The sequence below is a fragment of the Peromyscus californicus genome, unplaced genomic scaffold (assembly GCF_007827085.1).
Source record: "Peromyscus californicus insignis strain IS unplaced genomic scaffold, ASM782708v3 Scaffold_19__1_contigs__length_69161282, whole genome shotgun sequence".
NCBI classification, from domain to species: Eukaryota; Metazoa; Chordata; class Mammalia; order Rodentia; family Cricetidae; genus Peromyscus; species Peromyscus californicus.
In genome coordinates this window covers 48482234-48496019 of record NW_026294491.1, presented here as the reverse complement: position 1 = coordinate 48496019, position 13786 = coordinate 48482234, and the positions used below count along the sequence as shown (strand labels likewise).

General features: G+C 33.2%; 1 protein-coding gene across 4 annotated transcripts in view; it reads right to left on the bottom strand.

Moving 5' to 3' along the window:
* The window catches only part of Adgrb3 (adhesion G protein-coupled receptor B3), a 728503-nt gene that overhangs the window by 460260 nt on the left and 254457 nt on the right, over positions 1–13786 (bottom strand). For 3 of the 4 annotated variants that reach the window (XM_052745258.1, XM_052745256.1, XM_052745257.1), the window contains exon 3: positions 3913–4023. The exons of the other annotated variant lie outside the window; for it this stretch is intronic. In XM_052745258.1, coding sequence (XP_052601218.1) covers positions 3913–4023 — 111 coding nt within the window. The remainder of the gene's footprint in view (positions 1–3912; positions 4024–13786) is intronic. 4 annotated transcript variants of the gene reach the window in all.

Below are 13786 nucleotides of genomic sequence, written 5' to 3'. Positions count from 1 at the left end.
ATTTCAAATTTAGAATCAAAATTTGCCACTAAAATAATGGTCTAACCATCAACTTGATCTTGTATTTCAAGTGCTATTTCAATTGACATTTTCACTGCAACTTTTATGCCAGTTCCTTTTTCCCCTAAGGTTGAGGGTCATCTAGTAAAGCACACTGAGTTATGTTAGAAATAGTTAATATACTTGAAAAGAAAGGTACTTTGATGACACTGAAATAGTAAAGCCTAGACTAAGCAACATTTTCAGTATATATATATATATCTTTGGAGATAGTACAAACTGATCTAGTCAATGTATAATTCATAAGACATGTCAAAGATCATGTAGACAACTCTACATAAGGCAGTTTTAAGGTCCTTTATCCTGGAAAAAATCATGGAAGGAAACTGCAACGTATTACAGTCAACTCTACATTGACTCTGGGTCCTTGAAAAAGTCCATTTTTTAAAAATAATTTACTCTTAATAATTTACCTACGTCAAAAGCTACTTGAAAATTGAGTAAGATCATATGCAATAGAGAATTTAAAATTATGAACAAGGCATTAATATAACTTTTGCTAGTGTGTTAAAATCATGAAATTAGAAACACGTTTAATGTTATGTTCTTATTTTAGATTACATGTCATATGTTCCTAATACAGGCCATTTCCTTCATGTTATAAATGGTTACTTTTCTAAACCTGTTTATAAACTCACTTCAGGCCTATGTTGCCGAAAAGTAAGAATCATTAACATTTATCTTATTCCAGCTCATTGGCGCTTAGCTTGGGTTTATCCCTAAATAGACATATTTATTATTTCATTTTCTTTAACTATATATACACATTTCTAACTTAGGTTTTAATTCTACTTCATTTAATTATGTATGTTAGGTTTTAGCTCCAGATGTATGTGTACTATGTTCATACAGCGCCCCCAGTGGCCAGAAGAGGGTGTTGGATCCCTAGAACTGGAGTTAACAGGTGGTTGGGAACTACCATGGGGATTATGGGAACTCAACATGTGGCCCCTGCAAGAGTAGTAAGTGCTCTTAACCACTGAGACATCGCTCCAGCCTTATCTTATGCTTTTATAACAACCTAATTAATGTTCAGACTTGCCTTAGTTACTAGTACTAGCAATAATACTCTAGCTATTCCAATAAAATAATAATGCTACCTCCTAAAAATTCCATTTAAAAATATTCACTCACTCTGCCTCTGTCTACTAAAGCTTTTTTGTTTGTTTGTTTGTTTTTTTCGAGACAGGGCTTCTCTGTGTAGCTTTGCGCCTTTCCTGGAACTTGCTTTGGAGACCAGGCTGGGTAAAGCTTTTTTAAAAATGAAAATAGTTACAGGTTGTATTGATTGGTGAAGCCATTTCACTTATTTGAAAAGAAATAAGTGGTGGCGACTTTTGCTTTTTGTTTTTTGAATGAGAGATATAACATATTATGGTACTTTATAATTGTATTATTTAACTCCCCTCCATTATATCATTTTTTTTTTGTTCTCAAATTACGGTTAGCAAAATTTCATGACTGTTTATTGCAATACTAATATCTTGATTTGAGAAATAGGTAAGTTATATAAATGAAACCTCATTTGTAAAATGTTATTGTTTGGTACTTCTATTAATTTAGTCTACATTAACATCAAAAGAAACAATATTTAAGAAAAAACTTCTCTCTTTTAGACGTTAACATCAAAAGAAACAATAAGAAAAAGCTTCTCTCTTTTAGCAATATAAGTGTGCTTAGTATTCAATTATGAATAATAAAAAATAATATAATGAATTTTCCTTTCTTAGTTCAGCATGGTAATTTAATATTAAAGTAAGTACAATATGTGTCGCTATTTGCATAGGCAATGTTTGTTTTAAAATAAATTTATGACTCTATTTCTCACAAATTCAGGCATCAATCAATAATTCTAGAACTTTAATATGGCATGGCCTTTCTGAGAAGATAACAGTATGTGTAAGTGGCTTTAGAGTTAGCCCCAGATCTATTTAATCTATGTGTCATCTACTTACCAAATCACTTCTTAGTGAAAGAATATACATAGTGTAGAAAAACAATGACTGAAAAATCAGAAATACATGTAAAAATTGTGATTACCAATTCCTATTTTTACAAATCAATATTTCTTAACATTTGAGTTTTTCAAAATGTTTTGGCTGAAAAAATTCAATTTTCTTAATGTATGCAAATATTAGTAAACAGAATTTAAACAAAAATTGCATAATATTGAATGCACAAACGAGTTACTAGAGCATTGGAAACTTAAACCTATGGTTCTCTATTTCACTCCCCATGGTGACAAGTTTTAGGCATTATGGTAAAAAAATATTTGCTATGTCTTTGGCATAAAAGAAGGACACATTTCTCAGACAGCAAATGTGTTCTCACAGGGAGATGCCTAAGGGACTGAGTGGTCAGCCCACGTTTTATCTCTTCTACTGAGAGTAGAAATCCCTGAATCTCTGCTTCCTGCTTCAATTATTTTGCTCTTGGTATCAGACAAAAACACATTTAGAAATTTGGAAATCCATTTGAACCACATAATCCATTTTTGGACTTGAGTAAGCAACTGGTTAAAATATAAATCCCCTCTTAAGTAAGGTACACCAGAAGCAATCCAGCAAAGAAAGTGTTCTTCATTTCTGGATCTGGCCACATCATATGTGATTTTTAAAATGTAAACTATACACTTATAGAATTATTAATTCTACATATCCTGCTCTGAGAAGCTGAGTTACAATTAATATATTAAAATAGACCATTCATCTATTACCAAGAATGCAATTCAGTATTAATATTTAAATTTCTAAGCATCAAGTTCATGTACAGTGTTCTAAACCAACACTCTGACAAAGAACACATGAACTGAAGAGCATGTCCATTCTCTTGGAGAATTTCATTAAAATCTGTCTGAATATCATGTCACAGATCTGGTCGTATACTCATGGCTTCCTGCTAACGACAAAACAGACAAGAATGGAATGCAGAAAATTGTGTGAAAACACAGGTAAACTGAGTTCTAAGTTTTGTAAAAGAAAAGCAAACAAAGGCTGAGCATGTTTGCAACACAGCTGTAAACATCTCCAGCTGGGAAAATGTTCCCCTGCAGGGTTCCTGGGCAGAACTCTGTAATACTTACTATGAGCAGCCAAATTATGACCCACTGGGATCTGTCAAACTCTATAGATTATTAAAGCATAAACTCTACATGTATATAACTATTCACATATATCTGTGAATTTCAAAAATTATGTCAAATAACATACTTTTCCGTCACATTCAAATTTGTAGGGAGTTTGAAAAATAATTTGACTGATGTAGGATTAAAGAATTTTAGAAGCCAGAAAGTTAGTTTTGTTGATATTTAATTAGATGGTCAACTTTTTACTATTTATCTTCTGCAACAAATTTATTTTCAAATTGTATGTTAAAATATAAAACATCTAATTTCTATATATTTTAACAATTAGGCAATATTTATAGATAATATAACATATGGAAGAATATTTAATGTATCAAACTTTGTTACATTAAATTTCATCATCTGAGTCCTATTTAAATTATAGCTCATGAAAGTCTCAAATCAAATAATTCTTGAAAAAGTAACTTTATTGCTGTCCTTTAAGAGTGTAATGATGCATTTTAGTGGTTAATTAACATAAGGAAATAATAATATGTAAATCCTAAAGCATCCTATACCAAAAGCAAAGTAAGCCTTACACATTTTTTTCTGTGTACTTTTCATTCATAGCTACTTTATTTATGGACTTTAACTGGTGACAAAAAAAAAATGGCTCAAAAAAAAATCAGCTCCAAAAACTGACAAATGTGCAGCAAAGGATCATGAAAACATGCAGTGGTTCCATTAAATTAACAACAATCAATAGAAAAATGTAACTAACGTATTACCAGTTTGTGCCATAAATTTAGCAGCGTCAGCTTGTTCCTGAGGGACCCTTTTTTCATGGACAGATCGAGGTCGCTGACTTTTAATTGTATGATCTCCCATCATTCCAAATTCTAAAGACAGAATAAAGGTATATGAAAGCCTGTGTGTAGACATTTCTCACAAATTACATTCCTGTCTCATGCAACATGTTCCTCCACAGACCTGGAAGTTATTGATGGTAAATCCGCAGTTTTAACTTGTCTAGTCTGATCTGCTTGGAATATGTCTAAACTTAAGCTAGAAAGTCTGCATCATGAACAGCTTTTAAGAAACAAGAATAACAGCCAGTAAGTGATATATCCGATGGTAAGTCAACTCAAGTAACGGAACATATTGTACACTTCTCTTGACAATGTTCTGAAGCCACATAGCAGAAGAAAAAAAATACAACCACACTATTAACTGTTGTTCCTCAAAGAATCCTGACTGGGTCTCTGCTGCCTCTAGTCAAACATTTGTCACCCCAACAAAGTTTCCAGTATCTTCGAAAGGAATGGACAACTCTGTAATCTAACTTTCTAAGGTGAGTATTCAGTGGATGGATTTTTTTTTTCATCCCAAGATGAGGTAGCCTTTGGTTTGACTCGAGGCTCTGGTAGCCTCAGCAATTCTGATTCTTCCCTGCCCTGACTGAACCAATTCCACACTTTCTCTAACCACATGTAAAGCTATGTTTTCTTTTTAAAATTTTTGTTCAAACAAAAGAATCTAGGTTTCTGTTATTTAAATGTTCTGAAATAAAGCTACAAATAAAGACAAAAACATTATCTGTGCCTAACAGACAATTAGAACGGAAGTGTGGAGATGAAAATTATTCAATCCGTGGATCAGCTTCTGTGAAGTGCATTTACAAAATTTCCATGTGCTTAAATGGATTATATCCTCAGGCCTCCGGGTTAGTGCTGTGCTCACTGAACTGTTCGAGTGATCTAGTAAAAACCAAGCCTAGCATATGGAATGCTAGACGGCTCTAACTCCTAACAGTCAGGGAGGGAAAGAAAATTCCTACTGAGAATGATATTGTGGTACTTGCTGTTACATTACTGATACTTAATACTCAAAAGTGGAGAGTGAAAATTTGACAAAAAGTTTTACTCCTGGGCCATTTTCTCCTTAATTTTGAAATGGATTTCTGCTAAAATACAACTTATTTGCAATGTATTTTGTAAGCAGCAATTCTACCAACTCTTGTCTTTTGTGTAAGAAAAAAAAAAGGCCAGCATGTTGTCTGTCCAATCAAAATCTCCTCCAATTATGACCCCAGAAAGTCTTTTTAGGTCTTCCACTAAAGAATTCACATCCAGAGATATTTGAGAAGTCTAAATATGTGTCTCCTTTTGTCACTTTGGATAATATCCAAGGATAGAAAATGGAAATTTTTATAAAATGTCAGTTTACTTGATAAAATAAAATCCATCACTATTTTTATATTCCTACCAACATCTTTCATTCATTCATGTGTAAACTATGTGCTGTATGATTCTTCACTGAGTATAGAAGTACCTAATTACCACTACATTTGCTATTTATAAAATTTTACCTATAGTTATTCACTATTGTATATTTAAAACTGTTATGCAATTGAAATGTCACTGTATCTTCAATAGCAAACAAATATTAGTGGTAAGTTTTATTAACATTATATACCACCTTTCAACTTAAAATTATAATTTAACTTGCATGATCTGCAAGTTTTAATCATTTTCCATATTTATATCAGAGTATATCTATCCATAATACCATTGGGGGTTCTGCTACCACACTTAGGTAGTTTGGACACAAGAATGTAAAAGGATGATAGAAAACATTTATCCCATGTATACAACTTTGAAGTTCAAAGTAATGACAGAACCAATTTGATGGAAGACCATTGTTAATCTCAGTGGCAGTATGGCAATAGCCTGTAATCGACCTTCTGAGGAAATATTGCAACATTAAGGAAAGTATGTGATCCTGATGCTTAAAGTTATGGCTATTGCTAATTCACTAGTGGGATAAGTTAAAGAGTATCACTAAATTTCTAACAATTTCACAAACACAAGTAAAAGTCAAATGTTTGTTTTTAAAAACCAAATTTAGGTTATTATCTTGTTTTTATAGCCAAGTAATTTCTATATCTCAAAAATAGTTAAAATACAAATGATACTTCAGTATTGAAGTTTAGCGACCATCTGTCATTAATATTTATTGATGAATGTTATATCCTAATGAACATTAGAGCTGACGCTTCATCCTTGGTTATAATATCTAAGAAAATAAATCCTTCAAATATTTATAGATTGAATTACATCATACACAAACAAAAGTTTAAAGTGTAATTGGTGATTATTGAGGCAATACAATTTAACTGGCAAGTTTTTAAAGATGAGCATTCTGTTTTTGTTTTTGTAGTGGGGATCAAACTTAGGGTCTTAATACACATTAGACAAGCACTCTACCACTAAACTATATCTGAAGCCAAAAATGACAATATGTGGTCCTGTTATAGACAAATTACCTATAATATGAAAGATACATCACTGATTTCCTTTCTTAGAAGGCAAATGAACACCTATGGTGGCATTTAAAAAATTCTAGGCCTATTAATTAAGATTAAAGTGTCAAATTGAAAGTGAAATATGCTGTTACCTAACCAGGTGTATTTCTATACAATATCTTCATTACAACCTGTTACAAAATATAAATCTCTGTTGTTTAATTTTAATAAAAAACATTTTACAACAAATATTCTACATTTCATGATGGGTTATTTTCAAAACATTTATGTTGCCTTTCATTTCTTTGATGATGGCATTATCTTTGCTTCTAATGAAAATAAAGGCCAATCGGATCATTCAAATGTAAGAGACAAAGCTATTTCACTAGTGTGCTCTCACGTGGTCAATGTAGTTTGTAGTATTATGGTTTCTGGAAAAAAATAAATCTTCATGAATGGTTGATTCATATTCATACAGTCTGCATTGGCAAAGATAATATACTACATTAGTTACACAAGAAAAATAACCAAATAAAAAGATGCTCTGCTCTGGTGAAAGCAATGAAAAGCAAGCTGTGAAATCAAATGAAAAAGTACAGCATAATAGTGCATATATGCATATGGTACATGGCTTATGGAAACAGCGAGTTATTTCCTCTGTCTTTATGTTGATGGCATTGATGAAGCGGTGGGTAAACAGCTGTTCATGTAGAAAGCCCAAAATGATTGAAGATGACTAGCAAGTTTTAGGGTTCTTCCCTCAGTCATTCACTGTGCTACTTGCTAAAAGCAGAGGTTTCTGAAAGTTAGATGGTGGAAAGAAAGGCCTTGAAAGTTGTTTTCCTTAAGTCTAGCCCTATGACTTGATTAAATACGAGATCCTTAGGAAGCAAATGACTTTAGACATGACTTTTGATCCTTAATTATCAGTTATGGGAATTTTGTTGAGGGAGACACTCATATGTGATTTAATTTATCGAAAAGTTAAAACACATCTACTCATTATTTTACTAATGTGTTTATTTTAAATATATGGACAAGAAGATGACACTGGGTAGCAGGCATTAAAAGTATCATTTAATACACAGACTGGCTTCACAATTTGCAGACTTTCCTTTGCATTTCCACCACCGTCACCCTAATCCAGGCCATTGTTGCTTTTCACAAAACCCCAAGAGTTATGCCCTGTTTATGCACTGCTGGAACTCTACTACTTTTCGCCAGGGGATGGGGAGCTATAACCTTGTTCAGGACTGCCTCCAAGAGAAAGATCCACTCCTCCAGTGATGCCTGTAGTAAAGCCCCTCCAGAATTTCAATTTCAACAACAGCACCAGAAAGCACTTACACCTCAAAATATTAAGGAGTTGTCTTTGTCTCCTTGAAATACTCATTTGTCTACAACCACGAACAGATCTGTGTTTTACCTATGTATATATAAGTATATATGTATATTACATAGATATACTTATATATTATTTTTCCTATTACATACAAACTTCTATTTTCTCATTTTGTTTGTATGAGAAAGGATCTCATGTAACCCTGGCTGTCTTGGAACTTGCTATATAACATAGGATAAACTTGAACTTACCACTGAACAACATATTCACCCCCCCCATAATGTATTTTTAAGTAACACAACTAGAAAACTTTAATGAGAATTTATTTCTCAAAATGTAACAGGAGAGAATATCAAATACATTGCCTGTTGGTAAATGAAAAAGGTCCATCATTTGGTTGACATAAGATAGTGGGGACAGCCGGGCGGTGGTGGCGCACGCCTTTAATCCCAGCACTCAGGAGGCAGAGCCAGGCGGATCTCTGTGAGTTCAAGGCCAGCCTGGACTACCAAGTGAGTTCCAGGAAAGGCACAAAGCTACACAGAGAAACCCTGTCTCGAAAAAACCAAAAAAAAAAAAAAAAAAGATAGTGGGGACAAGTAAATTCTGTTAAGAAGCCACCACATATTCTATGAAGCAAGTTGATAAGAGTTAACGTATTTTAGGTTCACATTTCGGCTGCTGTATAATTTCTGAATTTGTCGTTGACTTTCATATTAATTGGAAAAATCTGGCACAATGATTCTGTATATAAAGACATTTTCTGCATAATAAATTTGAAAAAATATGTAGACCCTAGAAAGAAAGTTAGACCACCACTATTAGAATATTTTCTTTTTTCTTTTATTTTGGCAGTTTTCTAATTTTTCTAACTTTTTGAAATGTATGAAGACTTGATATTTGCATATTCTCACTTCACAAGCGTATGCTACGTGCTTATATATCCAAACATTTTATGAAAAGGCAGAGGAGAAAGAGGCAAAGATTGACATTTTTACCATCAAAAGTGTCTCTAGAAGTAGCATGCATTATCAAAGGCTATAATTTTTTAAATTATATACACTATAATCTTAAATTGTACACACTAGCTAAGAATATCAAAAACACTTTAACAATATTTACCATTAATTATAAATATTTTAGTTTTCTAAAGAACAGAATCAATGACTACATGATGACTTCCAAAGAGCTCAAGAATTAAAGTTGCTTAATAAATTGATAGATATTAGAAAATATTTAAATGAAATAAAGAAGTTTTAAAAATTCTAGGAACCCAAGAAACTCATTAAATTTTAATATGTCAATGGTTAGTCCTTGTTATACATTATTTTTAGGTTTCATTATCAAATTTATATGCCTGAAAATAGGGATAAAGGTGTTCTTTCTCATACTAGTAAAACAGAATTTTACTTTGCCAAATACTCTAGCAGAAATTACTTTATTAGGTAGCTAAGATGCTTTTACAAACAGATGAAGCATTAAATAATCAAGCATGTGATACTAGCATACTCACAGGAGGGTTTAAGAGCATATATGGAGTTGTAAAGTTTCATAATTTATGTGATATTTTAGATATGTATGTATACATATGTATATATACACATTTGTAATAAAGCTATATATTTATCTTTATTCCAAACATTAATATTAAAATAACTTTATAAAACAATGTATTTCCATAGAACTTTTAAAATACATATTTGAAAAACACATGTAAAATATGTGCAAAGGCCAGAGATAATTTGTGGCACATCCATATCATCATATCACCATTTTAATTCTTATTTAGTTACTGTCTTCTGGGAACATTTACCAAAAAGGACATATGGTTCCATGTTAGAAATCATCAATGTGCACAATCACACAGGAATTTTTTGGTAAATATTTTTTATAAATTATCCAAGTGTATGGCCTTTTTGCATATTTTCATGCATGAACTACTTAATTATTGTAAATCAGTAACAGTGATTTGCTTTAAAAATATTTTTTATTGATTAGTAATGAGAAAAATAGATACATGAACACACACATAGTACATGCAATCCTACAATATAACTTCAATAGTAAAGCAATAGTTGAATGTATTTCTTTCTTCATTTATGTCAGTATACCAGTGCTAAAATATGATGCTTTCTTCTTGCTTGTTCTAGTACATTTTGCTTCAGAAAAAAAACCTCTTATATTATTTTCATAAGCTTTGATATTAATGGGACCTGACAAGATCTCAGAGAATCTGAAATATAACTAAACTAAACAGTCTTTACATGAAATTATTTCTGCTTTTTCCAAGCTAGAACAGAGATGGGGTTCTTTCTGGCCAAGTTTCTGACATGCAGAGGGGTCCTGTATGAAGGGGCTTCAAAGGGGGCCACAAGGGTATGACAGTGACAGACAGAGATTTATCCCCTCATGCTTCACTGGAAACAAAGCAGCAAGACAAAACACAAAAGGGAATGAGGCAGATGTTGTCTGTGAAGCCAGATTTTCTTAAGGGAAACAGAAGTGATCAGGGAAGTTAAAGCTTTGGTTAGAGGACATAGGGATTTGAAGATAGTTTATTTTAGTCCAACCATAAGAGTGTTTGCCTGTGTGCATTTATGTGCACCATATGTCTGCAGTGTCTGTAGAGTCCAGAAGAAGGTGTTGGATTCCCCATGGATTATATTTTCAGATAGTTGTAAGTTGCTATGTTGGCTCTGGGAACCAAAAGCCAGTCCTTTGCAACAGCAGCAAGCGTTTTAACCACTGAGCTATCGTTCTAGTCAGTGATGGAAACTGGAAGCAATCATGTGTTAAGGTTCTGTTGTACACCAAGTTAATAATTATTGATCATAAACTTAAGAGGAGACATACAAAGAGTGTTCCCGGACATTAGGATGGAGGGGGAACCAGGTGGATAGAAAAGAAAACACCTATTGCTTTACTAGGAATTGTGAAACTAAGCTGTACCTGATAAAATGTGAAAGATTTTAAGAGATTTAAACAAGAGACAAAGATTCATGACTTAAATTTCAAATATGTACTTTAATTGACTAATGGAGAGTAGATAGGATAGAAAAAATTAGAGGTAGCCAAATTGCTAAGATGCTAGCAAAGTTGTTGTATGAAACGGTGGTTGCGTGAGGGTGTGATTTGATAAGCAATCTACTGAAAGCTCCTAAGTGTGGATAAGCAGGTAGATGGTTTCCCTTTAGAAAAATTACTCACACCACACCCATTTCCTGCAGATTGAGTCCTTCTTTGGACATCTAAGTTCAAAGTGTTGGCAACCAAACCATCAGTACCCAAATATTTTCAAGAATAGAATTTCACTTATTTTCATTTGTGCCTGTGTTCTGTGGGGGTATATATATATATATATATATATATATAATATATTTGTATGGGTGTGCATGAACCTGTGTGTAAATGTATGGAGATCAGAGGTTGATGTCAGAGGTCTTCCTCAATTGCTCTCTCCAGTATTTTTTGAGTCAGTTTCTCTCTTGGTCTTAAACACACTGATTAGCTTTGCTGGCTGCCTTTCCATACCCAGTAATCCTCCCATTTCCAGACTCAGCATTGGGCTTAGAGGTGCTGTTTTTTTGTGGGATTAGAGGCTTCTATGCGTGCGCTGTGAATCTGCTCCAGGGTTCTCATGCTTGCTCATAAACACTTTACTGAAAGAACTAACAAAGACTTTCCATATAGAAGTCTATTACTTTTAAGGCAGTCTTAAGTTTGATATTTTGATAGGTCATACTCGCATATGCATTACGGTAATATGTATTTTCTTAGAAATTGTAATAAAATTATTCTTCTATAATTTTAAATTACAGCTCAGATTATATGGAAATTTAAAATGTGCCAAGTTATTTCTCACTTATTATTTTAACAGCAAGCCATAGAATAATTTGATTTAAAGCAATGTTACTACATTTAGGCTTACTGGAAATTTTATAAGCTATTTCACAAAAATATTACATTATTTAAAGGAATTATTTAATAGGACCTTCCATAAATAATTAGTATATCATTTCATAAATTATTTTGCCTTATTGTTATAATATTAATAGAAAATAAATGTTATCCAAATTTAAAATATTATATAAATGGTTGTTTGACCAACAAGTAAATATATAAGCCATAGGTAATAAATCAGATACTTTCTTTTTTACAGAAAATACTGGTACCTAGAGTTGCCAGGTCTCAAGGTTTGCTCTTTTTCCTTGAAAGTGAGACGGGTATTTCTTTCCTTTTTTTAAAAAAATTAATTAAATTTTTTTCAATTATTTTACATTCTGACAATTTCTCCTCTCTCTCCTCTCCTCCCACCCTGCCCCCCATCCACTCCTTCTCCATCTCTGTTCAGAAAGAGCCAGAACTCCCATATGTTTCAACAAAGTATGGCACATCAAGTTGAGCCAGGCCCGAGCACCTCTCCCTGCATGAAGGCTGGACAAGGCAACACACCACAGTAAATAAGTTCCTAAAAGCCAGCTCAAGCACCAAGGGTAGTTCCTGATCCCATTGCTAGGACCAATCTCTACAACTGTCACACACATGCAGAGGACCTAGGATGGTCTCAGGCAGGCTCCCTAGATGCCAGTCATGAGCTTCCACAAGCTCAAGTCAGCTGTCTTTGTGGGTTCCCCCTGGCTCGTACAATCTGTCCTCCTGAGAAAGGGGTTTTTCTGTCTTTGATGTATGTTTTTTTTTTTTACCTTATTCATTATATTGGAGAAGAGATGCATTTTCGGAGGATTCAGAAATTATCAAATAAGTGGTTCTGGTCACATCTCATTACCACCATGTTTCTATCACTTACTGCAGAACAGTTATATATACATGTTATACATATGCATGGCATACATTTACTAAAATAGATGTCCTATATATATACATGTTATATATACACATGACATACATTTACTAAAATAGATATCAGGCCCGACTTTCTTAATGAAAATGATTCTGAGACATAGTGTCTTTGGCGTCTAAGATAACAAGGACACTAACTCAGTGTTTCCTTAATCTTGTAGGTTACTTTTCAGGAACAAATAAAGATAGATGGTGAACAATCTCTGCGTTTTTCTAAGACATCAACTACTCTTACCATTAGTTAACATTCAGTCAAGATGTCCTCCCTAAGCAAGGAACATAGCTAGCGAAGGCCAAGTTCTATACAGCAATCTAGGAATGATGCACATTCTCAAAGCAGTGGTTAACACAATGAAGAAAGTGAAGGCCACTTGAATTGGCATGTAGGCTAACTCTCAGTGTGGATGAGACTAGGAAATGGGCAACTAGGGAATGCAGCTCATACTTCAGAATATGATGCCTGAAGTTGTTGCAAAAAAGGCAAGTTCTGGAAAACTCTCTATGTTCTAAAATCACTTTGTTCTGAAGTCTCAGACTGGACTTTGGGCCTTGAGTGCACAGACTACCTCCTCAGACCAAAAGTCCTTGCCCTAGTCTGATGGAAGGTCCTATAGATTTATGCACATGCCTTCATATATGTGACTTTTCAGTACATAAAATGCTATTTGGTTGTTTCAAAACATCGTGTATCCAATCAGTATTTAGGAGTTTTCTAGATCCATTTGCAAGTAATGACATATGATTTGTCTTGCCTGCAAAACCCCAGGCGTCATAGTGTATACTGAAGTAAATATAGCAAGCATACTCTTATAAGTGTCTACATATTGGATGAAGTTTTTCCAAAAAGGAGTATTTTTCAAGGTTATTGAATGGATGGTATATATGAACATGAAATATACATCCACAAAACCCCAGATGAGACCCTAAATTCTAGAGATATGGTAGTAAATAAAAAAAGATATTTTATATGTGTGAAAGAGGCCTTACAATTGCTCTTAGTCAGAAATATAAGATTAAGAAATATGTAAATATTAACTTTACAAGGTAGCCCTTCATAAAGATTATGTTACCATACATATTCAGATTAATGACTTTTACTTAATGCTCTAGTTTATAGAGTGTTTCAATTTAGAGTTCAAGTAAATGTGCACTTCAA